This window comes from Ictalurus furcatus, chromosome 22 (assembly GCF_023375685.1).
Source record: "Ictalurus furcatus strain D&B chromosome 22, Billie_1.0, whole genome shotgun sequence".
Taxonomy (NCBI): domain Eukaryota; kingdom Metazoa; phylum Chordata; class Actinopteri; order Siluriformes; family Ictaluridae; genus Ictalurus; species Ictalurus furcatus.
The window spans coordinates 5,382,334-5,407,918 of record NC_071276.1 but is presented as its reverse complement, the minus strand read 5'-3'; the positions used below and the strand labels follow the sequence as shown (position 1 = coordinate 5,407,918).

Below are 25,585 nucleotides of genomic sequence, written 5' to 3'. Positions count from 1 at the left end.
AACATCTCCAGAACTCATTGTCTGTGAACACAGTTCTCCATGCCATCCACAAATTCTGGTTAAAGCTCTGTCATGCAAAGAAGGAGCCATATGTGAACATGATCCAGAAACGCCGCCAGCTTCTCTGGGCCAAAGCTCATTTAAAATGGACTGAGGAAAAGGGGGAAACTGTTCTGTGGTCAGACGAATCGAAATTTGAAATTCTTTTTGGAAACCATGGACACCGTGTCCTCTAAACTAAAGAGGACTAAAGAGGAGAGGGACCATCCGGCTTTTTATCAGCGCTCAGTTCAAAAGCCTGCATCTCTGATGGTATAGGGATGCATTAGTGCCTATGGAATGGGCAGCTTGCACATCTGGAAAGGCAACATCAATGCTGAAAGGTATATACAGGTTTTAGAACAACATATGCTTCCATCCAGATTCCATCCCAACTTTACTTCTGAGATTTCTGCCTCTCTAAGATACTCTTTTTATACCCAATCATGTTACTGACCTGTTGCCAATTAACCTAATTAATTGCAAAATGTTCCTCCAGCTGTTTCTTTTTACTAACACTTATTTTTCCAGCCTTTTGTTGCCCCCGTCCCAACTTTCTTGAGACGTGCTGCGGTCATCAATTTCAAAATTACCATTTTTTTCCTTAAAATGGTACATTTCCTCAGTTTAAACATTTGATATGTTTTCCATGTTCTATTAACATATGGATTTATGAGATTTGCAAATCATTGCATTCGGTTTTTATTTACATTTTACACAGCGTCCCAACTTTTTTGGAATTGAGGTTGTAAATCGTGTCCAATCAAATGAATTTGCTACAGGTGGATACCAGTCAAGTTCTACAGACGTCCCAATTATAATCAAAGCAAATGTCCTGCACCTGAGCTCAATTTGGAATGCCTTTAGCCAAAGGTCTGAATTCTTATCTAAGTTTTTGCATGGTCATTGTTGGTTATTGTGTGTAGATGGTAATGGTACAAAAGTCAGTTTAATCCAGAACACAATAAAATGTACAAAAACTGAAGGGGATACTTTCCAAACCGATATCAAATATTTTCAAATTCCAATTTGTATAAACATAAAAATGCAAAAAAAACAACAACTTGCAACTTCCATTTTCCACCACTTTCATCAGGTTGTTTCAGTTACTGGGGAGAAAAATCAACACAAATCTGAATTCTATTGGACTCATGGGCACATTACCGAGTGTGAATTTACCAGTTTGCTCCTCTTTCACAGGGTTTGTGATGGTGGAGCCAGTGAGGGCAGCAAGCGTGGCCGAGTGAGAGGTGCGGAAACGAGACATGCGACTCATCAGCAGCTCATTCAGACATTTTGATGACTCCCCCTCTTTTCGTGACAAGATCACTCGCTCCCGGACAGCACTGGCCACGCACAGCCCGGACTCAGTCTGCGGGAAAGATAAATGGGAATTATTATTCATGCCATTTATAAGCTTATTGGACTAATATTGAAATATTTTTCCAGCATATACGAATATTCTGATTTGCCCATTACTAGCTCTGAAAATCTCTGAACGCAAATTAGATTCTCTTACACACAGATGGGTGACAAATGAAAGGAGGACAACAAAGAGCATTAATACTGTGTCGGAACGCCACAAGCCACCAAAACAGCATCACGGTACAGATTTGACAAATTTCTGTAAATGTAATGGAGGAACGAACAGCATTCCTCCATTCTTCTCGGTTGGTGTTTTGATGATGGGGTGATGAACGCTGCCTAACATGTTATTCCAAAATCCCCCATAGGTTTTCATCGGACGACTATGAACACCATAGCATGTGATTTACATTATTTTCATACTCATCAGACCATGTAGTGAGTACTTGTTTCCTGTGGGTAGGGGTGTTGCCAGTCATCCTGGAAGAGACTACTCACATCAGGATAGACAGGTTTCATCATAGAATATAGATTGTCATTCAGAAGAACTTTGTAACTTCCTTCTAAGAGGATAAGTGGACGTGAACCATGACAGAAAAACGCCCACACAAATTTCTGTCACCAAGTTTTAATTTACTTCGTCACCCGTCTGTGTGTATATGTAATCTAAAGCCAACCACATGTAACCAAACTCAGACGTAAGAGAGTTTCATTATTCATAATATAGTCATAATATTATTTGTGGTCACCTAACAATCAATTTTTTTTTTTAATTTATGGTTTAAAACACAGTACAAACTGCTTCTAACCTGCCGTTTTATTTTGATTGAACCAAGAGAAAGGTCTACACAATGAGGTTTTGGAAATTTTAGCCATAATACTGAATTATTTAAGGCATAAATCGAATATAATCTACTTAGCATAGGTTCCCCTATAACATGCTCCTACCGCTAACTGGAAGACATCCATGAAGACAGAGTGGCCTTTCTGGGTCTTTTCGTTAAGGCTGACAGGTGACCACACCCAGTAGATGTAGGTACCATCCGAGCACACATGCAGCGTGGTCAAACTGCTGCCCACCGCAAAGAGGTGAGGAGGCATGGGCACAATCTGGCATACCTTAATACAGACATGGACATTAAACATAGAGCTACAGAGAATTGAACCATGGTGAAGGCATAATTAACTTAATTCTAAACAAAATCTCAATAAAACATACTTTACATAATTTAACTAAAACAGGAGTAGCACAGAAGTAAACAGGTATGCACACAGAGATCTGTCATTCAATTTTTAATGTCCTTGTAAGAATGTTTCAACGGTAAAGAGAGGGTGCATGTATATTACTGCTTACTTGTAAAGTGTAAGGGTCTATGACCTGGCACAGCTGATGAGATTTAGTGTCAAATGAGGCAGGACGATGAAGGAGATAACTACTGCTGTGTACTACCCAACCAGCCTCTAGCTCTTCATTTCTACAGTAAACAAAACCTCTGAAATAGAGCAAGTACATAAAAACAACAAGTAAGACATGGAGAGATCCTGGAGATAACATTAAACACCAATGTATTATTATAGGACATTCCATACTGTGTGGGGTTGACTAAGAAGCAATTCAATAGTGAGGGTGACTGATGGAAGAAAAGAAGACCAAGAGGTTCCAAACACAGCCCATTATAAACGGAAACAGTTTTGTGGGCACATGCTGCACATGGCCCCCGTCTGCTAGCTGCTGCCAGGCCTTTCTGTGCCATTTCCTTGGATTTGGCTGTGGCAAAGTATAAATCCTACTATTTCTGAAGCCCTCAACTGATTGGCTAAACTAAATATGATATTTATATAAAGTTTAGCTTTGCTGAACTTTGCCAGACTGCAATCATTATACACCAGTGGAACTCTTGAAGTAAATAACTAACATAGCACAGGAACGTTTCAAGTGGGTGTGTAGATACTAAACGTTGTTTTGTTACCAAGTTTCTTGTCTTCTTTTTGCTCTATGCACATGCAAGCATTTACACTCAACTGTAAAGCTAGCTGTTCAAAGCAACATAAAAGGTTTATGACCATAGAGCAGGTGTGGGCAATCTTATCCGGAAAGTGCCGGTGTGGGTGCAGGTTTTCATTCCAACCAAGTAGAAACCACACCTGAATCTATTGAAAGCCAAGATCAACTTTTTAAACAGGTGTACTCAGGTGTGGCTCCTGCTTGGTTGGAATGAAAACCTGCTCAAACACTGCTCCTGCTCCAACACCTTTCCGGATAAGACTGCCCACCCCTGCCATAGAGTCTATTGCTGCACATGGCTCTTACCTCAGGGTTCCATGGAGGCCGGAGCCCAGCTTGCTCAAACCTCTACCAAATGAGTTAGTGGTATAGAGGTATAACCCATCTGTAGCCAAGCACCGGCCTAGGTCTGTGTCTGAAAGAAAGAAAGAACAAGAAATATAGCATCAAACTAAATATCTGAAATGTATTAACCCTTCCATTCTGCTGGCACAATAGAAATCGACTTATCGGGCATTTCCAATCAGTATAAACAAATTCATTATTTTATCACTGCAAATCTGTTATAAGTTTAGTCAGAACAATTTTGGGTTTCTGTATGTATGTAGAGTATTGTGACTGTGTTTAGCTGCTGGTGAGCAATCTTCTGGGCAAACAATTCACACCTCTCCACAATAACATTGGTACAGAGATCAAATGGACAGCACAAATGAAGCTTTTTTGATAGTAAAACACTGAATACAACTGCCACAATAAAGTTATATAAAATTTCAATCTAGAAAGTTACGTAAAAAAGGAAATATTTATGGATAAACTGCAAATAACTTAAAGCCTCAAGGGTCTACTTTCATATGAGCCATTAACCACTACTGTGGAGCGTGACATTTCAAATAAATTCAACGCTGAACACAGGCACTGCCAAAACAGGCAGAAATTGCCATTTATGGCCTCTCGTAAAGAGAGATAAATAGTGAAGCTCTGCAATACCGTAGCATCTGTACGTCTTAGGTGTAGGCTGTTTCAGTGCCTGGAATTACATTAATTGTATTCATTGTAAATTCAGGGTGCAAAGTTTGCCAACAGGGATGTAGGGAGAGTTGATCAATACCACATCCTCCTCACCCAGTATATAATTATGTTCTAAAAAATAAACACTTCAACAAAAGGTAACCACTTTTGCTTCATTTCTTTGATGGCTCAAATGTGTGCTCTAGTCCAGTGGTTCTCAAACAGGGGAGCCTGGAGAGATTGGAAGCGGGGCACAAATTTTTTCAAGAAAAAAAAAAACAGACAGGGCATCATTCGGGTACTCTGTGTATTTTATTGCTTTTCAAATAGAATGCGCATGAATGAAAAACCCCACATTCCCCCTGCATTTTCTTTTTGTGGGGAGAGGCAGAGTTTAGCCTGCCTTTTATCTAGCCGTCAGTGCAGACCAGTATTGACAACTTAGTAACTTTTCCGACCCCTTTAGCGACTTTTTTTTTTGCAAAAAAAATAAAATAAATAATAGTTTTTAAAAAAACACGCCTAGTGACAAATCTTGCGACTTTTTGGACAAACCTTAGCGACTTTACAAATGTCGCCAGTACTGTCCTGCAAGCACGAGGTCTAGCTTTCCCGCTGCACTCCTCTCTCTGCACACCTCTCTCTGCGTCTGCTCTGTTCAGTGAGGGGCTGAGAGCCGGAGATTTAACAATGTCATTAATCCCAATTTACATAATTCATATGCAAATGTTTTTAGAACGTAAGACGTATGTAATGCAACATGTTTTACATGTAAATTAGTAATCCATCAAAAACAGATTATGGATGGATGGATGGAATATAGAATAGATAATCATTATACCTGGTCTCCTCCAATATGATGGGGACCGGGTGGGGGAGGTGACATGATAGGGAAGGCTTGGGGGGGCTTTATTTGCAAAAGGTTGAGAACCTCTGCTCTAATCGATTTTGTATTTTGACCATTTGTGAACCACGTTAAACTCAGTCTTGTTTACCATGATTTTTCTTCAGACTTTTTGCAGTGTCATCACCATTCATATCTATACAACCAAGTGTTAATGATTAAATTATTGCTAGAGCACAAAGTTCTTCATAGATCAAGCCTCTTAATTTTGCTCTCAAATTGCACCAGATTGATGCATTTAACTTAAAAATGTAATACATTTTCTTACAGGTACCATGCCCCCGGTCCACCCACCATAGTCTCACAAATCCTGTGGGGAAACACTGAGTATCAGACATCATAGGCTGTGTCTTCTACCTAAATTTAATATTGGAATATTCGTTTTGAGTTAATGAACACATACCAAAGAAAGACTAATGTGATATAATCAGGTATCATTTGTCAACAGCAATTAAACTTACCGCCTACATTTTGGCGTTTTACTGACATACTATAGAGAAATTACGTGCAAAATATGATATTTAGCTAAAAGCTAAATGTGTTGACAAGGATGCCTCTGCCACCAACAAACCTAGAAATTCTTGTCACAAATTTGTATGCCTCGAGTACCCTTAAAATACACTTCAAACGGGAAGGAAGCAATTTCAAACACCTTGCTCCTGTTTGGATCAATTCCAAAATCTAATCAGTTCATCTGGACATTGACAAGGTTGCTGTTATTTTTAGCTGTCTACCATTGTATATTGGGGATTAAATTAAACAATGAATATGAGCTCAGATTTTCTGCTTTAATTTGAGGGTATTTACATCCAAATTGAGTAAACGTTGTAGGAATTTTTATTCGGCGCTCTTATATGGGGTTCTCATCATTCTACAGTGAGAAGGATTGTTTACAAATGGAGAACCTTCAAAACAGTCTTCCCAGGAGTTGGTGTCTCAGCAAATTCAGTCCAAGCTCAGACCATTTAATACTCAGAAATACACAAGAGCTACATCATGTGACAAACAGGCCTCTGTAAACACAATAAATGTTTAGACTTATGAAAACACAATCAGAAAAAAAAAATCAGTCATTTTCTCTTTTTAGGATGAATTGCAAGGGGTTTAATCAAACAAATGGTCAGCTCCCATGACCTCCCATTTCCTTGTCATTACTGAACCCTGTGTAAGGAGTCCCTTAGAAATCACTGGCGGAAATTTGGAGATCAAAAGCAGTAATGACTGCTGAAAAAAATGCTGAAAATTGGAAGTTCTTACCCTTCAAAACAAAAAAAAATTAATTCACCACCTTTGACAAGACTTACTTTTAACACATTGAAGCAATCCCTGACACAGTCCTACCTTTACTCTCTGTTCCTGCAGCACTGCAATCTGGTGTGGGAAGCATATCCTCAAAACCCCATGAGACATTGTGCTTTCCCCCCAGCAAACAAGATGGGGAACCTGGACCCCCTTCCAGAAGAATCAGTCTGAGACAAAGGAGATGAAAACATGAAATGAAAATGCACTATGCATTCGAATTGATACTATCCAAGCATCATAAAATTATAACAATCTTCATGCCATATTGTATAGATTGGTTTCTTCATTATGTTGTTATAAAGATAATAGCAGATATATTTCTAAAATCATAGTGCATTTTTAAAAGCAGCAGTATTTCTTACACAAGTTACCTAATAACAGTAAAATGGTGGTTTCATCACTTAAATGATTACGAAACAAAAAAAAAGCGTTACAAAGCCTGACCTATAGAGGACATCTGCCACAGGAAGCTGCCCTAAGTCTGTCTGTTTCTGTAGCAGGTGAACTGTGTGAATGAATGTCTTCAGAGAGCCCCTAGACAGAGAGGGATCGATTAATTATATTGCTTACGCTGAACAGACATTACAAAAACAAATAGTTGAAATACATGGCAAATATATCCAAACCAAATTATGATGATTGCATTTGACTGCTGCAAGTCAAGTAGGTATATAAATCTACAAGTACAGTACCCTCCAAAAGTATTGGAATGACGAGGCCATTTCTATTTTTTTTGCTATACATTGAAGTCATTTGGTTTTGAGATCAAAAGATGAATATGAGATGACTGATCAGAATTTAAGCCTTCATTTGCTCATATTTACATCTAGATGCATTGAACAACTTAGAATATGGCACCTTTCGTTAGAACCCACCCATTTTTTCAAGTTTTCAAAAAATATAGAACATGTGACTGATAGGTGTTTCTTGCTGCCCAGGTGTACCCAGATATATTGATGGTTTAAAGAATTAATAGATCTGAATGTCTACTCTTGGTTTGAGCCCTAGGTTTCACCTGTGAAGACTGCATTTTTTTTGTTAAAAAGGGTAAACCAATATGAAGACCATAGAGCTGTCTATGGGAGAAAAGCAAGCCATTTTGAAGCTGAGAAAAGAGGGAAAAACTATCAGTCATTGCACAAGCATTGGGCATAGCCAATACAACAATTTAAAATGTCCTGAAAAAGAATGAAGCATTGAACGGAATACCACAGCAGTTGATAACGAACACTGTGAGAAGTGTGAAGAAAAATCCCAAAACAACAGTTAGTGACAACACCAACAACCTTCATATGGCAGAGGTGAAGGTATCACAATCCACCATTCAAAGAAGACTTCAAGTGCAGAAATATAGGGAGGCTATACCACAAGACGCAAACCACTCATGAGCAGTAAGAATCAGAAGGCCAGATTGAAATTCACAAAGAAATAGAGATGAGCAACAAATGTTCTGGAACCAAGATTAACCACTACCAAAGTGCTGTAAAGGCCAAATTGTGGAGAAAGAATGGGATCTGCTCACGATCAAAAACATGGAAGCTCATTTGTGAAACATGGTGGAGATAGTGTCAAGAAATCTCTGTATTTCTTTATGAATTTTAATCTGGCCTTCTGATTCTTACTGCTCATGACTGGTTTGCATCTTGTGGTATAGCCTCTATATTTCTGCACTTGAAGTCTTCTTTGAATGGCTTGCATGGCTGCTTCTGGAACAGGCTCACTAATCTTTATTGATGATGTAACTCATGATGGTAGCAGCAGAATAAGTTTGGAAAAAATCTGTCTTCCAGTTTACAGAAAATGCATCTAATCTTATTGTGAGGAACTTCATCATGCAGCAAGACAATGACCCAAAAAGCACTGCCAACACAACAAAGGACTTCATCAGGGGGAAAAGTGGAAGGTTTTAGACGGGCCAAGTCAATCACCAGACCTAAACCCAATTGAGCAGCATTTCACCTCCTGAAGAGGAGACTAAAGGGCAAAACCACCAAAATAAACAACACTTGAAAGAAGCGACAGTGGAAAAGCAATACAAACGAAAAATGCACCAGTTTGTTGATGTCACTGGGTCACTGGCTTGATGCAGTTATTGCAAACAAGGGATAGGCAATGAAATATTAAGTGTTATTTACTTTAATCTACTTAAAGTACATCTATCGATTACTTTCATTTGTCTAAAAATTGGGTGGTCTGCCACAAAATGTGCCATGTTCCAAGTTGTTTAACACATCTAGATGTAAATATAAGAACATGAAACCTACAATTCTGGTCCATCATCTCATATTCATCTTTTGATCTCAAACCCAAATGTATTCAGTGGCCTTGATGTTCCAATACTTTAGGAGGGGGATGTATGCATAGGTGACTGGTCACAGACTATATTAAGCATGCTGTACTTAAACATATAGGCATATAAATAAAATTATGGCCTTACTTGTTACTAGATACCTAACAAACATATGTTTTCCTACGTACATTAGCTACATACATAGTTCAGCTATAGTTGTAGATAACATTAAAATTATTGTGACCGCTTTAATCTGTCTCACTTTGGAAATTTGTCTGTGAATACAATCAATTTCTGTGTTAGCAGATGAAAAATGGTTGCTTGAGAGTAAGCAATCATAGAAGTAGTGGCATCACTCTTATCTCTGCCCCAAATCTCAAAAATCTGCTTGATTTGGTGTAATGACCTTGAACTCTCTATTAAAGATTCAAACAACGTATGTTATAGGGTTGCTTAGAGCTGAGACGGTGGCCAGCATAACCGCACCACCGGTGGAGTGCCACCTGCGGTAGTGTAACCTCACACGCCATGCTAATGTTTATACTTGTCATACTGCCCACTCAAGCAGAATGTACAACATTTTGTATGCAAGTATAATAATAATAATAATAATAATAGTCAGTTATAATAATACTTTGTATTTATAGCCTGCCATATAACATATTGTTAATACACAAATTTCGTAATAATAATCAAGCGCCTTATAAGGTGTTGTCTGCTAGTTTGGCACGGGTTTGTTTGAGTGCGGCAAAATCCAGTCAGGTAAATTCTGCAATTTCACTTTGGGTTCTGCCGCTGGGATGGATCTTGTTGGGAAACCAATTGTTATATCGGTGATCTGTTAACATCTTGAATTCTTGCCTAACGAGAGGGGTGAACCAATAAATTCGGATGAAGCCGTATGTCCGCTTTGTGAAAGAGTGCTAAATGGGCAAACACTAGCCTACAAACCTCAGGAGCCATTTCCAGGCATGTCACCTAGCCACTATTTTTATTTTATTTAATATTAAGAATTTTAACATATTATTTAGGTTACCATCCTACTTTCAAAGTTGTATAGGCTTAGGGTATACTACACTTGTAAAATAAATAGTGTTTGTCAGAGAAACGTGTGTCTGTGTTTCACTTCTTCTCCTCTCCCCTTGCGGGTCAATTACAACACCGTATCCCACAGCGCCCTCAGGTGATTTCTCACTGCAACAACATGACGCAACAAGGTTATATCGAGTTGTTTTACTGACGGAAATGCTAAAATAAAACACGCACGTTTTGTTACGAAACAGATGTCTGAGCATCATTTAACCACTGTGGTGGTTTGGTCATTAACCACCATGGTGGTAAAAAGCTGCCACTGTCACAGCCCTAAGGGCTGATATAGGATTAAATAGTGTTATAGGGTTAACTCAAACAATACTAATATTGGAAAATGAATGAAATCTGGTATGACATAACTTGCAGCTAGAATCAATGCTATTGGTTTATAAATTATATTGAAAGCACCTGGCACATGCTAACGCCACAAGCGCAGCAGCTGCATTCTCCCTCTGTCTTTGTGTCAGCAGTGGCTTTTCCTGCGTTACTGCTGCTTGATCATCTCCCTGCTCCAGCCATGAGCACAGAAGTCCCTCCAAGCCACTGAGGCAGTCGGCAGGCTCCTTGCCTAGGCTAAGCGGCTGGCAGTCACGCAGACAGGCCAGCAGTACCTCGGCAGTGACACCAGCAAGTGCTGGGTCATGGTGGGTTTGTGACTGCAACAGGGGGAAGATGAGCAGTAAACCCACACGTGATGTGAAGGGAGCTTGGTCTGTGTTAGAGGGCAGTGGAGGATGGTGATGAGATTGCTGGTACTGCTGCTGCAGGAGGCCTTGACGCTTCAGGAGGGTCAGTGTCTCTTCATCGGTGCCTGCTCCGGTGCCAGCTCCTGCTGCTGCACCATCTCGCTCTTGCTGCTCTTCCAGGGCCACCTGTCGCTGTGCCCCCCATAGGCCTCGCAGGGCATTGAGCCGGTACTCCAGGAGACGTGCATAAGCGTTGCTCTGGTTTCCACAGACGGAACGCAAGCGCTCAGCTAACTCCACTGGATTCTTGGTTTCGAAGGTCAGGATCTAAATAAACAGAGTAAAAACTTATATTAGCCATTTAAAAACAAACACCTGGCTATGATAGACATAGAAAACATCTGAAAGCATTGTCTATGGATATTAACAATTCATTCATATAACTCAGAAGCCATACAACAAACTCCAAAATTATTGGTATGGGTAAATAAATAAATAAATAAATAAATAATAAAGAAAGTGTATAATTATTTTTTTTCCACCCAGAAAAACAAATCCTCAAATATATTTTAATGCAAAATTGTTATGTTCAATTATTATAATTGCTATTGACCATTTGTTTCCCTATAGCGTGTGTGATAGAGATGGATCACACACATAGTCATGTGGAAAAAAAATAAGGAAATTGCTAACGCAATGGAAATTGTTGGCTTTTTAGCTATATTTGGACAAGCAAACATTTGATGATCTTTGAAACAATGCATATTAATAAAGCTGATATACTTGAACAAAACCACAGGGAAAATAAGCTTTTTCAATTATTTATTCAACAGAAATATCAATAGCTGTGATATGCTTCTGTGGAAAAAGTAAGTACACCCTTGGCCTCAGAAGCTAGTATTGCCCTCTTTAGCAGAAATAACTTCTTGTAGAACTTCTTGTAGACATTTTGCATAATTGTTCACCAGGTTTGCTGGAATTTTTGAAAACTCTTCCATGCGGATGGCCTCACATAATCTTCAAGCACTCTTTGATATGATGCAGAATTCACAGTTGAATCAATGAATGCAAGCTGTCCAGTCCCTGAGGCAGAGAAGCAAACCCAAACTATAACATTTGTACCACTGTGCTTCACAGTTGGTATGAGGTGCTTCTCCTGAAAAGCTGTCGTCTTTGGTCTACGCCAAACATGTCTGCTATTACTGTTGCCAAACAACTCTATGATTCGTCTGTCCAGAGCAAGTTATTCCAAAAGGCCTGGTCTATGCCTATATGCTCACTGACAAACTGTAATCTTGCAAAGGCTTTTTCCTGACATGCCTCCTACGCAGGTCAAATTTGTGCACTCTCTTTCTGATTGTAGAAGCATGCACTTTGACACCAACAGCTGTAAAACTTACTAGCAGATCCTGTGATGAAATTTTGGGGTTCTTAGAGACTTCATTTTGCATCAGATGGTCTGCTCTTTGGGGGAACTCGCTGGGACGGCCAGACCTGGACAAATTGGCAGTCATTTGAAATCTGCGCCATTTGTAGATGATTTTCCTTACAGTGGAATGACGCATTTCAAATAATCTTTGATATCTTTTTAAATCCCTTGCCAGACTCATAGGCATCCACAACTTTTTTTCTGAAGGCCTTACAGACCTCTTTAGATCTTGGCATGATGACACCACACACCTCTATAACAAAGGGAACACCAGACATTAGATATGAGAGGGGTATAAATAAGACAGGTTCCACCTGCACTCCCTAAGCAGGTTCTAATCACTGGCACCCAATCTTGAACACCTGATTCTAATTTTATGAATTTGAAGGTGATAAATATAGGGGTGTACTTACTTTTTCCATGTGACTGATCAGTTTTTTGTTAATTTAGATTGTGAAAATGTGTATCATTTGATAGTGTATCACCTTTGTTAATAGACTCTGTTTCAAAGAGGATCTAATATTTAATATAATACTTAACCAAATACATTTAAAAAAAAGGATATTTTTTGCATATAAATATGCATATGCAATTTCTGCATAAATATGACCTAAAACACCTTCGTCTTAGAACTTGCATGAAAATCCAAAAGATTGAACTGCTTCCTTCAGGTCCTTCCACAATATTTCTATTGAATTAAGGTCAGGACTTGAATTGACTACTCCAAATCATTAACTCTTTAACCATTCTTTGGTAGATTGACTTGTGTGCTTAGGGTCATTGTCTTGTTGCATGCAATTCTCTTGAGATTCAGTTCATGGACAGATGTCCTGACATTCTCCTTTAGAACTCGCTGGTATAATTGGTATAACTCAGAATTCATCAATGATGGAAAGCCGTCCAGGCACAGACACAGCAAAACAGGCCCACACTATGATAATTCCAACACAATGTTTCACAGATGGGATAAGGTTCTTATGCTGGAATTCAGTGTTTTCCTTTCTCCAAACATAACGCTTCTCATTTAAACCAAAAAGCTCTATTTTTCCAACAGCCTTCTGGCTTGTACATGTGATCTTTAGCCAACTGCAGAAGGGCAGCAATGTTCTTTTTGGAGAGCAGTGGCTTTCTCCTTGCAACCCTGCCATGCACACCATTGTTGCTCAGTGTTCTCCTGATTGTAGACTCATTAACATTAGCCAATGTGAGAGAGGCCTTTAGATGCTTAGAAGTCACCCTGGGTTCCTTTGTGACCTCACGAACTATTATACGTCTTGCTATTGGAATGATCTTTGTTGGTTAAGCACTCCTGATGAAGGTAACAATGGTCTTGAATTTCCTCCATTTGTACACAAAAAAATACAGTCTGTCAGACTGTAGATTGGTGGAGTCCAAACTCTTTAGAGATGGTTTTCGAACCTTTTCCAGCCTAACGAGCATCAACAACTCTTTTTCTGAGGTCCTTTGTTTTTTCTGAATCTCCTTTGTTCATGCCTTGATATACTTCCACAAACAATATCAGACTTAGAAAGATCCCTGTTCTTTAAATAAAACAGGGTGCTTACTCACACCTGATTATCATCCCAGTGACTGGGACCTGAAATTCATGGAGATCAGTTGCCCAAGGTTTGTGCAGTCGCTCAAGGACTTGTGTCAGCAGTGGATGCCGGCAGAGGTGCAGTACACCCAAGAAATCCTCAAACTGGTGGTGCTGGAGGAGTTCCTGGCAAGGCTTCCAGCAGGAACAGCAAAGTGGGTCCAGTTCCACAAACCAGCACCTCTGGACGAAGCCATCCAGCTAGCGAGGCTCACCTGGTGGTGTTCTGTGCGGCAGGAAGCTCTCCTTTTTCTCTTCCTTGTCCTTTCCTCTCCTATGCTTCTGGTTCCAGCTCCCTGTGGCCAAGGTGCCATGGCACCCCAAACCCAGTTTTCATCCTGCCTTCCTCTCTCTCTCCACACAAAGTGAACCCCCTGTGTAGGCCTGTCATGATAATTACATCACCAAGTTATCATACGATATATGGACATAACCTCAATCATATCTGCTGACCTCGATATTGCCCATTGTGTTTACATGTATGTTTATTTACATAAGAATGGATGTCACCAACATTTTAGCCATTCGTGCTGCTTCTGCCCTCCTGTCTGCTCTAAGGCTGGCAAATTAAAATTCAAACTTTCAATATTCGCCAAATTTAAGATAAAAATTTCCAAAAAAAGTTCATTTCCAAATTCAGACTCTGAGGACAACTTCCATTTGCATGATTTCACTGCTTGAGGGAACAACAGATTTCAAAATAAACGTTTATTATGCATTCGATAAGGTAAAACAACAAATTCCTTGTCTTTATACGATTTTTGTTTAAATAGAAGTCAAAGTACATTCACAAATCACTCCTCTTTGTTTTTATTAGCATTTTCCATACTGTCCCAACTTTTTCAGAATTGGGGTTGTGTGTGAGATACACATATGTATGTGTGTGTGTGTGTGTGTATACATATATCTGTGAAGATCAAGGGCTATGTCCCATTTAGAACTTCAATCATTAAGGAAAAAATGTGTGAATGTTTAAATGTCATAAAATGTGCCACTGAAATCATTTCCCACAATCCCAGCTTCTGGCTTCATCTGCATTGTCTGTCCGTTTAGTAACCGCTTTAAGAAACTACTGACTGCCTCCCAGCAGATTCCACCCTGAAATGTGTTACAATAAGCTTGTTCCCCAAAAAGGCAGAATTATCAAAAAAGGGGCAGTCCACTTCAGTCTCAGTAATATGTGCATAATACCACCTAAAGTAACATTCAATCAGTTATAGGGAGCGGCAGTGGGACTTCAAGAACCAAAGGAGTACATGACTGTAATTAGCATTCAGAAAGATGTGTGTCTAGACAATCCTATCACCTATTTTTTCTTATACCTCTGACTTAAAAACACACACACTAGCCATAAATGACTTTGAGCACACAGATAAAATGCTATCACAAACGTGATCGGAGGTGGACACCTGATATTTGGGAAGGGAATCGTGTGAGACAGTTTAGCTCACTTGTTCTCTTGATTCAGCTAGGTTCTTTGGTCAATGTTGGAAATTGCACTTATTTTCTGCAAGCTATGAGAGAGCGCAACTCACCTCTACTCCAAGAAAACCGTGTCCGCCACCACCTCCGTTGTCAAGTACTGGAGCTAAAATAAAACCCGTACGTATACATCACACCGTCAGATTCATCCGTGAAGCAGAGGAGCAGTGCTGAAGCACAACCCACACAAAATAAATAATTAAATAAATAACTCAGAAACTTTCGGTTTTATGTTTCAAAAAGAGATGGCGATAGAGAGGCAAAAGTTCAGTACCACAGCTTTAAGATGCTATACTACTAACATGTAAACAATAAGTTTATATTAAGTCACTTATAGTTCATACTCAGGGTACCTTAACAACGATGTACTAAAAATGGAGAAGTTTTTTCTTTTGCGTTTTTTAAAAGATTTGCAAAACTATCTCCGTTTGCACGGATCCATGAAAACGACTAAAAACACAGTATTATGCATGCCAGGCCTGTAGTTGGTGATGTCGCTTTCTAAAGAAACACTACGCACATAAGCATTCGTCCACAGAGCAGTGAATACAAACAACGCAACAATGAAGAGGGTGAAAGCATCGAGCAATTTTGTCTGGATGGACGAAGAGGTTGCTTGTGACCCTGGACTCTAAAGCAGCAAAATGTCAGGAAAATGTGGACTGGGAATCATGCCAGTCTAAGTATTCTGACAACTTGGAGGCATTTGTAGCCCACTATCCGACAAGTGAAAATACGGGACAGAAAGATTTCCCACACAAGAAAGTCGATTTACAAAGCTCACATAACAGGCGGTTAGGGCTGCACGATTATGGCCAAAATGATAATCCCGATTATTTTGATCAATATTGAGATCTCGATTATTTATCATGATTATTAATTGATTTTAGTGACAACATATTTTTATTGCACTTTCACATTTATTAAATTTTCTCATGCCACACTATAACACACAAGTAGGCATGAGAAAACTTGAGCTTGTCAATTATGACAGAATTTAGGAACATAGTGTAAGCCATGACACATTAATTTACCTTCTGATAAACTAAATTTAATATTTTCAGTTCATTTTACAGACTGTATGCAAAAAAACAACCGTTAACCTGTTCCACCTTGTAAATAAATACAATAAACATCAATGTTCAGTGTCTGCTCCTCTTAAATATATTTAAAGCTACACTATTAGACATGGTTCTGGGCTGGAGTCAGTTCTCGAACCGCTCTGTGTATATTGTGTATATGTCTGAATAATCTCATATAGGATGTGATTGGGCGAGTCAGATGCAGAGCGCTTTAGTTTAATGGTGTTCATTACTGACGCACCGATCAGGATTTTTACAGACGATACGATCCAGATACCAATCTTTTTTTGTTTAAACTTTAAATCAGGAGGTCATAGAACAGTTAAATGTAAGCTCTCTGCTCATGGTCACTGTTAATTGAGTTAAAATAATAGCAATGAGTTACTGTGGGTTAATTGATAAATAAACAAGCATAAAATATTTATTTTTAAATATCATAAAAACAATAAAGAATCCTAATTAAAAGTAGACTAACACAAAAATGATCCATATTAGGAAAAAGACTAATAGCTTTCTAAGGAAATAGCGAACTAAGATTAATGTCAAATTGATATTAAATGCAACCCATAGTAATTAAACATTATTTCATTTCTCATTTTATTTATATTAAATGATTTATTTATAACTAAGCACATTTTCTGTCTTTAAATTTTAGTAGTTTTATTTTTGTTTGTTTGTTTATTTGGGGGGGGGGGGGGGGTAAATCAAAACATGGAAACTGATGATGACTTTTCCAGTGATATCTGGCAACCATGAGTTTAAATGAAGTGAATTAGAGTTAGTGAAGGAGAGCGGCAGTGTACTGTATGTTCACAGACCGAACAGTTGCTACTCTTGATTATGATTGCAGAGGAATTTTTTAATAAAGAAGTTTGAATTAAACCCACCTTGTAGCATTAGCATTATTATTAATTTACTCCGAGCGAAGTCGCCGTTTCTACACGAGCAGCTCACAGTAGCGGGTTCAGGTCATTTTGCAGGATCAATAAAAGATGGCGGTTGTAAGATGGGGAAGTTGAAGCAGATGATGTACAGAGTTACTTGTCATCATAATGGCTTCTCTGCAGTATTTACACACTTGTTCGGTTGACTGAAGTGATGAAAAGCAGTGTGAAAGTAACTGTAGATGCATTTTGGACTTCCTGTAGTTTTCATTTCGATTGTATTATACAACTCCGAACAGGTCACTCGCACCGGTGCGAATAAATATTTATTCACAGTCACACAAAATACTTTTCAGTCACAAATGCGAGTGAAATGGTCGCACTGTCGAGCCCTGAGTTTATCTGCAAAGTTTTTTCCCGTTCGGCGTCATGATGTTTAATGTTCCCGACAACCTCTGTAGTGCCATTTAGCAACACGTTAACGTCATGATCTCTCCTCGCGCAAAGCGCTGGAGCTTGAAGCGAAGCTGGCCACTAGAGGGCTAAAATCCTAACTCCGTTTCAGGGTTTTGGCACTACAAAATGACATCATCCCTGTGCCACTCTATGGTGATTGGCTGTAGTGTAGGAAGCACTTGATTTGATCTGCAGCTGAGTTTTCTATTAGCGGAGGATGAACTTTAAACGTTAACATCGAAGTCAATCTTGTTCATTTAATCATGGGCAGTCAAAATCGTAATCGCGATCGATATTCGATTAATTGTGCAGCCCTACAGACGGTAGACTCTGGACGGCGGGAATGGCCATGGATGGGTTGTATTCACGTTTTAAGAGCTGTGCAAGCAAATATCAGGTGGGTGGCCCACAACACACACTACAGAATTCGGCATCGAAATGGCCGAGATCAATGCTGAAGACTCCCTGGCCTCGAGCACTCTGTTCAACTCCAGCTTCGGAGGCTTCTGTGGCCTTTTAGTCACAAAGTTCCAATAAAGACACTGCTGGCTGCGGTGTGATATCACCGCCAGAGATTGTTAAGTCCCGAAGAGATCATCTTCAATTAAGTTTGGTCATTACTGTCAGTTATACAACAGGTAGATAATTTAAAAAAAATGTATGACCGGATAATACGGGATTCCATGAGAGAGATTATAAGGCAAGTTTATGGCAGAACATTTTTATTGGCTTGTATTTTATTGGACTGTATGGATAACTAGTTGAGGTCTTTGCAATTTGTCCTTTGTGTACCAGTGTGTTTAAACGTGTTGCTGGTAAGTACTGTTCCATTTTCAATGAACCCATTTTTTACTCTGCTTTCCGTCAGGGCTAAGCACAACAGCCACAGAGGGGACAGGCTGAAGAGAAAACTACATACAGATCCAGCTGTACAGGAGGACCTTCAAATACAGAGGAGGATGATGGACCTTCTGGAGCAGTCGGAGAGGCGTAACACAGAGAGGCTAGATAAAACTATAAATAACATATGCAGCATTACCAACACCATCCACGAGGGGTTTGAACTACTAAGGCAGTTAAAGTCCCAGCCGCAACATATTCCCATGGTAGTAGCAGTTATAGATATAGTTATACACCCACATGCAAGGACCCCCCACCACATTTAATCACATGCACCTGGCCCACTCTCACCAACACATCCAAATCCATGCACAGCTCCAGTACACTCTTACATGCACACACTGCTGCAAGATCATACAGTGCCAGATGATGACATGACCACTTTATAATATATCTTCTCATTCAGATATTTACTGTATTTGAAACCAGCTATTGTTGACTCCGTTATACGGTTCACTGTGCTTTATAGTTTATTATAGTTCTGTTGTTGGGGCAGATAAACCAATAAAAGTGGCAATATGTTTTTACATAGTGATTGCTATTGGAGTGTGCACTTTGACACTTATGGAGGACGAAACCTGCAAAAACTATAAATAAATACGTAAATGAATATATAAATCCACATATTCCTGTGAAAATGAATACTTTCCATTTTGCATTTCCTAACCATTTATTTTATTTAGTTTAATTATTTACATTTCTCCTCACAAATTGAATTACTTATGTATTTATTTATGCAGGAATTTAAGGATTTGTGTTCATTTATTTATTTGTGTATTGTTTTTGCAGGTTTCGTCGTTTATAGACGCTAGACTGAAGTTTATTTTTTTTTCTAGAGTTAATGCAGATAAAATGCAATATCTCGCTTTTTTGTTAAAAACTAGTGCATATTGACTCCAGTATTAAAGGGTGCATAGTGACACTTAAGTTTATCACAGGTACTTGCACTGAAAAGCAGTGAAAACTCAATGCTGCAGATGCATGTCAAAAATATAAATAAATAAATAAATAAATTTAAGTTAAGTGGTTGCAGTCATTTGAATGCACGTCTTACCATCAATCAAAATTAGTAGGCATGAGGTTTTTTTTTTATGGGTTTTTTTTTTTTACTGAAACCAAACCACATAATTTGAAAAACAATACAATTTACTGTCACATTTCAGAATTATGATTTTTACAGAACAAATTATTTGACAGAATAATCAAATAACAAAAGAATAATCACTTGCAATAGGACAGAATGCTGCCTTCGGATTATGGGTAAAGTAACCTGGTAAGGACTCTTCTGACCCCATTTCCACCTCCCTCGTTACAGTCTGTCAGATAGTTATTGCTGTGTGCGGGAGGCTGGCAAATCTTGGTCAAATTCTACTGCTGCCAACACAGTGTTCATCTATAGTCTCCTTCCTAGTCTCACAATAATTATGGAGAACAAAGCATGAATAAATGACATGCGGCAAATCATCAAGATATATGTCCATTGGCCACCTCAGGGATGCAAACATGGCCTTGAGCTGGCCAAATGCACAGAGCCACCATTTGCGTATTCTTTCAGCAGGAAAAGCAGTAGCAGGTAGGCAGGATCCCCCAAAAGAAAAATTAGTATCAGCTCCTCGTCATCCACTATCTTCTTCTCTAGTGCTTTCCAGTCTTAAAATACGTATTTAGCTTCGAACTGCTGAAGACACACGCATTATGAACTCTCCCAGGCCATTTTATGACGACATCCATAAATCTGTATTTGTAGTTACATACAGCTTACACATCCAGTGAATATTTACCTTTCCGATTCAGGTATCGAGTTGACAGAAGGCTGCTTTATTTCGATGTGGGGCCCATCTATGGCTCCTAAACACTGAGGCATACCGTGAGCACGATCAAATCCAGACACTAGCTCTTGTACCTCGGGCACAGTGAAGGGCAGCTTTATGTATTTTGAGAATTCGGGGGACAGAGATGGCTCTGCACGTTTGCCTGACAATAACAGACAGTCAACAGTGACAATCCGAAGGCATTGGCGGTTTTTCGAAGTCTCCCCTCATCACATAAGTTATACAGCGTGCATGCCACCTTTTTAAGGACTCCAACTGGTGATCTCATGTTGGTCTGTTCGCCCTGGATGTAAGGACAAAGTTCTTCACTGAGGGCAACGCAGAGGTTTTCGACACGCAGACGTTTTTCTTCCATTTACGCTCATCAACAATGCCATTGATAAAGTTTTCCCACCCACCGCTCATCCTCCCAGGTTACCCAAACGTGCCTTTTGAATACCCTTCGTCGGCTTAGATGTGGGTTAATAATTTGCCGTATGTAACAAATGCGTCTCCGCTGGTCCCAGTAGTGATGCGGTAAATCTAGACTTTGCTGGAGAAGCGTCAATAAACTCAAAATCTTGAGCAGCACAAACACAGCCCTGTAATCTGCTATTGTAGTTTTGAATGTCTCACATGTTGTTCTGAAGTGCTCATGCGTATGCCTATAGACCGAACACGTAATGCGCTTGCACATGATGTCATCGTTTTCACAAATTCGCTGTTCTTTTTGTATGATTACACAGAGACGTTAACACTGTTGTTTTCAAAAACTTACACTTTGAAACCTGTTTTCAAAAGTTTGTGTTTACAGGCTTCAAAACACAGTCTTATAAACGTACAGCCAATCCGCATAAAAAGTTTTCTATGTTTAGTTGAAAACGTTGTCGTGTAAACAGCCCCTCAGTAGTGTCTGTTTTTGTTTCACCAACGAAAATAGTTCCAAACCAAGCCATAGCAGGTCCTGCTCATTTTTTCCTCCTTATTTCTTTTGTTTGAAAAAAACCCTTTTAATTCCTCTAAAGGTCATTATAACTGATAATTATTATTTTTATTATTAATAATACCATGAAACTGTGATAAATTCTGAGACGGTTATCGTACCATTAAAATCTCATACCGTTGCAACCATATGAGCATTAATGGCCTGGGTCAGTTCATGACTTGTATTCTCAGTGAGTCTATGCTATATCATTGCTTGGAGCCTGGAATGAATACTGACTACCTTACTTTGCTGCTTGGAGACAGAGGGTTTGTCTGCAATAATGTCTGGTTGATGACTGTATATCCAGAGCCACTGCCTGGACCTCAGGTTTGATTTAAGGGAGTCATGCAAACAGTAGAGTCAAGATATGAATGACCTTTGGGATTCTCAATTCCCACTTCAATTATTTAAAACTTAAGTGTGGACCCAGCCAAGGTATGTGACATACTGCCGCACAGTATAACCAAGAGTAGGAAAAAGAAACTCTGATTTGATGCATCCTGTCACCATGGAACAATCAGAGGGCAGGGCTGTGAGACAAGCCTTTGCTGAACAATTCTTTGTTACTTAATAAATTCATGTTACAATTAAACAGTGGCCACAATATTTACTTGGTCAGTTATTTAGTAATTTAGCTGATATATTTTTTCTGGAAAGGAGAACAGAAAAGGCTACATTAATATATTACGATTATGTACATTAAACTGTATTTCAACATGGCAATACTATAAATTCAATAGCTGGATTATTGAAAAATGGTATAGTTTGGTTTGCTTAATTTGCAGGAGGTTATACTCAATGTCTCGTTCTATGACTCTTCTGCATAGCACCCTGACATTATATTTAAAAAAACAAACAAACAAACAAAAAAAACCACACATGGGAGATGTGTTCAAATGCTAAATCATTCAGCTTTTTGTTTACCTATGCCTACAGGTTGAGGTCTTAGGTTGGGAGGAAGTCTGTTGCTGTATACCCCATGAATTAAGCAGGAAAAACAAATATTGCTAGTAGAGAAATTTGACTTTATTTTACAAGACTTTATTGTAGACCACTGTGGCAATTTAATGTGAAAACAGTAAGGACCAGTCCATCTCAATAAGCATGTGCTTTTAGCTGTACTCATGTTTGACGCATGTGACTCGAAGAGGGCTTTGGCTGAATGCGCGTTGTGATGACGTCACATGACCTAATCTTGGACCAAATCTTCAGAAAATCTGTAGTAATTTTGCAATCGCATAATCCTGGAGGGACTGAATAATTGTAAAGTTGGTTACTTGACCATTAAAAAAAAAAAAAAAAAAAAAGTGATTACCTCTATGTATTGGCATTGCACAACACCTGTTTTTTTTCTCAATAGACATATCAGGTATGGCTTCTGCTTGATTGGATTGAAAACCTGCACCCACACTGGTTCTGCCTGGATAAGACAGGACACCCCTGCTCTTGATCATTTCCTAGAATCAAATCTTAGAAACAGCTGTCGGTGTGGTGCACGTCCAGTACCTACACATGGGTGTCTCAGTTTGATAGTGTTCTTCACATATCCTAACACGCTGTCTTCTTTTCTCTGAATATTATTTAGATATTTGAATATAAACATGGCGCAAAGTTTTGCGTGAAAAGGCCTGGCGTCACACTGAAGTGGCTCGAATTTGACCTTTATAACAATGTCTTGTTCTATACTGTCTCTTACAGGGTTATTGTAGTCCTCTGGAGGCTTGGGTTGCAAATCGCTGCAGATTTGGCCATGCTTAAACAGCAGCAAAGTTATACATATACACACATACATACACACACACACACATACACACACACACACAAACATATATATGTAAATATGTAGACATGTTTAGACTTTGACATTAACGTCAGACGAAATAACTTTTTTTAAATTAAAAAAGTATTTGGTATAAGCACAGCAGTACTCTCTCTTGTGCATTTCTGCATGAATTAGCTTGGATGCTAAACTTTAGTAATAAATAAAAAGTTCTACATAATACTGAGGTCAACAATTTATTCTAACCGAGAAAGAAACGACTTCCATCTTAAATATAACTCAGTACTGTTGTTCTGAAATTTCCATAAAGAGAAGGAGTAAAATTTTACTAATTGACAGGACTCTTGACAGGAGCAACTGGCCTAAAGTGTCAGGTATTAGCTGCTTGCCAAGCTATATTTAGATGAAAGATACTACATAAAAACACCCAAGCTAGCGAAAAAAAAACATGACTAATCTAATGCTGTCCCATTTGTAATCCAAGAACACCAATATTACTGTAACACTAATTCATTTAACTCTCTCACACCCTGCGTGGCTGAAAAACTGCAGACATCATGCTCAAACACCAGCTTTGATTCCAGGTGACATTCAGTACTTAGCTACACAAATTATACGGTTGGCTAGATTTGTTAACATTGGCTTCCGTGTCTAGTTAATATCTGATAGGCTCTGGTTCTACAAAGTGAATAAAAAAATGAAGCTTATGTAACAGAGGCTGGGCTAATCAGTTAGCTTTGATAACTTGCACAGCTTTAGCGAGGAAGCTACGCTACCAGCCGGTGACCTCGTCTCGTCTACGCTTAAGAACTAATTATCAGTATAATCTTACATGGTTCCCGTTATAACAGAGTGTCTAAACTAGCTCATGACAAGGCAAGCATCCTGCTGTCAGATGGAGGTGGAAGTCCACACTGGTAGCTATGAGCCACCCACAACGCCTTAATCTGGCCTACTACTGTCATCTGCAAGGCAATAACAGAGGGTGATTCAAGTCATAGTTTCAATGACTAACTTAAAGAAGCAAAGGGGTAGGGTTAGTGAAGTTTACCTCCTGCTCGGTGTCTCCCTGCTCAGACACTCCAAGTTCGCTTGGCAGTTCGGCGAGGTCTGTGACCCGCATCAGCCCATCGTGAAGGAAAATAGTCTCTTCCTTCACCGACAACCACTGGGTCGAATCCAGGGCCCCTGATCCCATGTCTCTCCCCCGAAGAAAACCCTTAACTTGACAAACATTAAAACTCAGTAACCGACGTTTCGACTACGCTCTAGCCGCTTGTATAGCCTGCATCATCCTGTCATGCTGCAATTCGAGGAACTAAAGCGGCACTCGTGTCGGCTCCGCCCGTTCAGCCCCTTATCTATCTGCCTTTCGCTCCAGCGGCTACACCGAGCGCTAACTGCTACTCTGCTCAAAGCTAGCTAACTTTTACTCCCGTCTTTCAGTGAGATGACACCGGTTATCAGGTATACTCTGCTACACAGTGCAATGCAACCAGACAAGCGGCATGCACACAGCCTGCATACTCGTTTAATCATCTAACACGCGTTTGTTTATTTGTAAGCTATGATAAACCTACACTGGTGCCAGTTTGACGCCATGATGCTATATTATTGGAAGCCAAATTTTCCCAGCGTCCACCGCGGCTTTGCATAAACACACAGTTAAACAGCACCAATTAATTATTAATAAATACCTTTCAATCGAGCGCATGTAAATTCACTTTTATACAGAAATAAGCATCTGAGATTCATTACGTATCATTAACACCGGCCTTTAAAACCAAGCCATGAAGCAACAGCTAATTATTTTTAGATTATATTATAATTCAATTATATTACATTGTTATATTATATTATATTACAATTCAATATATTAAATTGTTATATTATAATTCAATTATATTACATTATTATATTATGCAAATAAGTAAATAAATAAATAGCATAATAATAATAATAATAATAATAATAATAATAATAATATTGATATAATGAATGCACTGTAAAATGACATAAGCAGTTAAAATGCCATAAAAAATAAATAAATAAATAAGTTTCCCATGATTTAGAGAGTTGGAAATTTGCAGACTGTCCATGCCCACAACGAGAAGATCGTAAAGGAGGAGATATATATATATATATATATATATATATATATATATATATATATATATATATATATATATATATATATATATATTCTCTCCATGGCAGGTGTTCACAAAATATTAATTGTGATGATAATTTTCTAACTTGTGTTTTCCAGAAAAAAGTTGCATAGCTTAAAAAACATTTGTATTTAAATAAAATGCTAAAATATCCCTGTATTTTTAATAGCACATGCAATAAAATATAACCTAACCGACCGACAGTTAATATTATTACTTCAAATGTGCATGCACTGACTGCAAATTAACACAACTGCCTAATAAGACACACGGACAATGAAAACTTTTAAAATATTTTATTTACTCAAAGCACATAA

The 25,585-nt window shown here is 38.8% G+C and overlaps 1 protein-coding gene across 4 annotated transcripts in view; it reads right to left on the bottom strand.

Moving 5' to 3' along the window:
- Window positions 1–24,862, bottom strand: part of LOC128598996 (probable E3 ubiquitin-protein ligase HECTD4) — a 166,464-nt gene extending 141,602 nt beyond the window's left edge. For 3 of the 4 annotated variants that reach the window (XM_053610274.1, XM_053610275.1, XM_053610276.1), the window contains exons 1-8: window positions 24,149–24,861; window positions 10,414–11,018; window positions 7,068–7,157; window positions 6,663–6,790; window positions 3,716–3,824; window positions 2,759–2,897; window positions 2,353–2,523; window positions 1,219–1,411 (exon numbers count right to left, since the gene is read on the bottom strand). In XM_053610274.1, coding sequence (XP_053466249.1) covers window positions 1,219–1,411; window positions 2,353–2,523; window positions 2,759–2,897; window positions 3,716–3,824; window positions 6,663–6,790; window positions 7,068–7,157; window positions 10,414–11,018; window positions 24,149–24,295 — 1,582 coding nt within the window. In that variant the 5' untranslated portion in view covers window positions 24,296–24,861. Of the gene's footprint in view, window positions 1–1,218; window positions 1,412–2,352; window positions 2,524–2,758; window positions 2,898–3,715; window positions 3,825–6,662; window positions 6,791–7,067; window positions 7,158–10,413; window positions 11,019–24,148 lie in introns of all 4 variants that reach the window. The other variant, XM_053610277.1, reaches the window with a different exon arrangement.
- Between the last annotated feature and the right edge of the window lie 723 nt (window positions 24,863–25,585).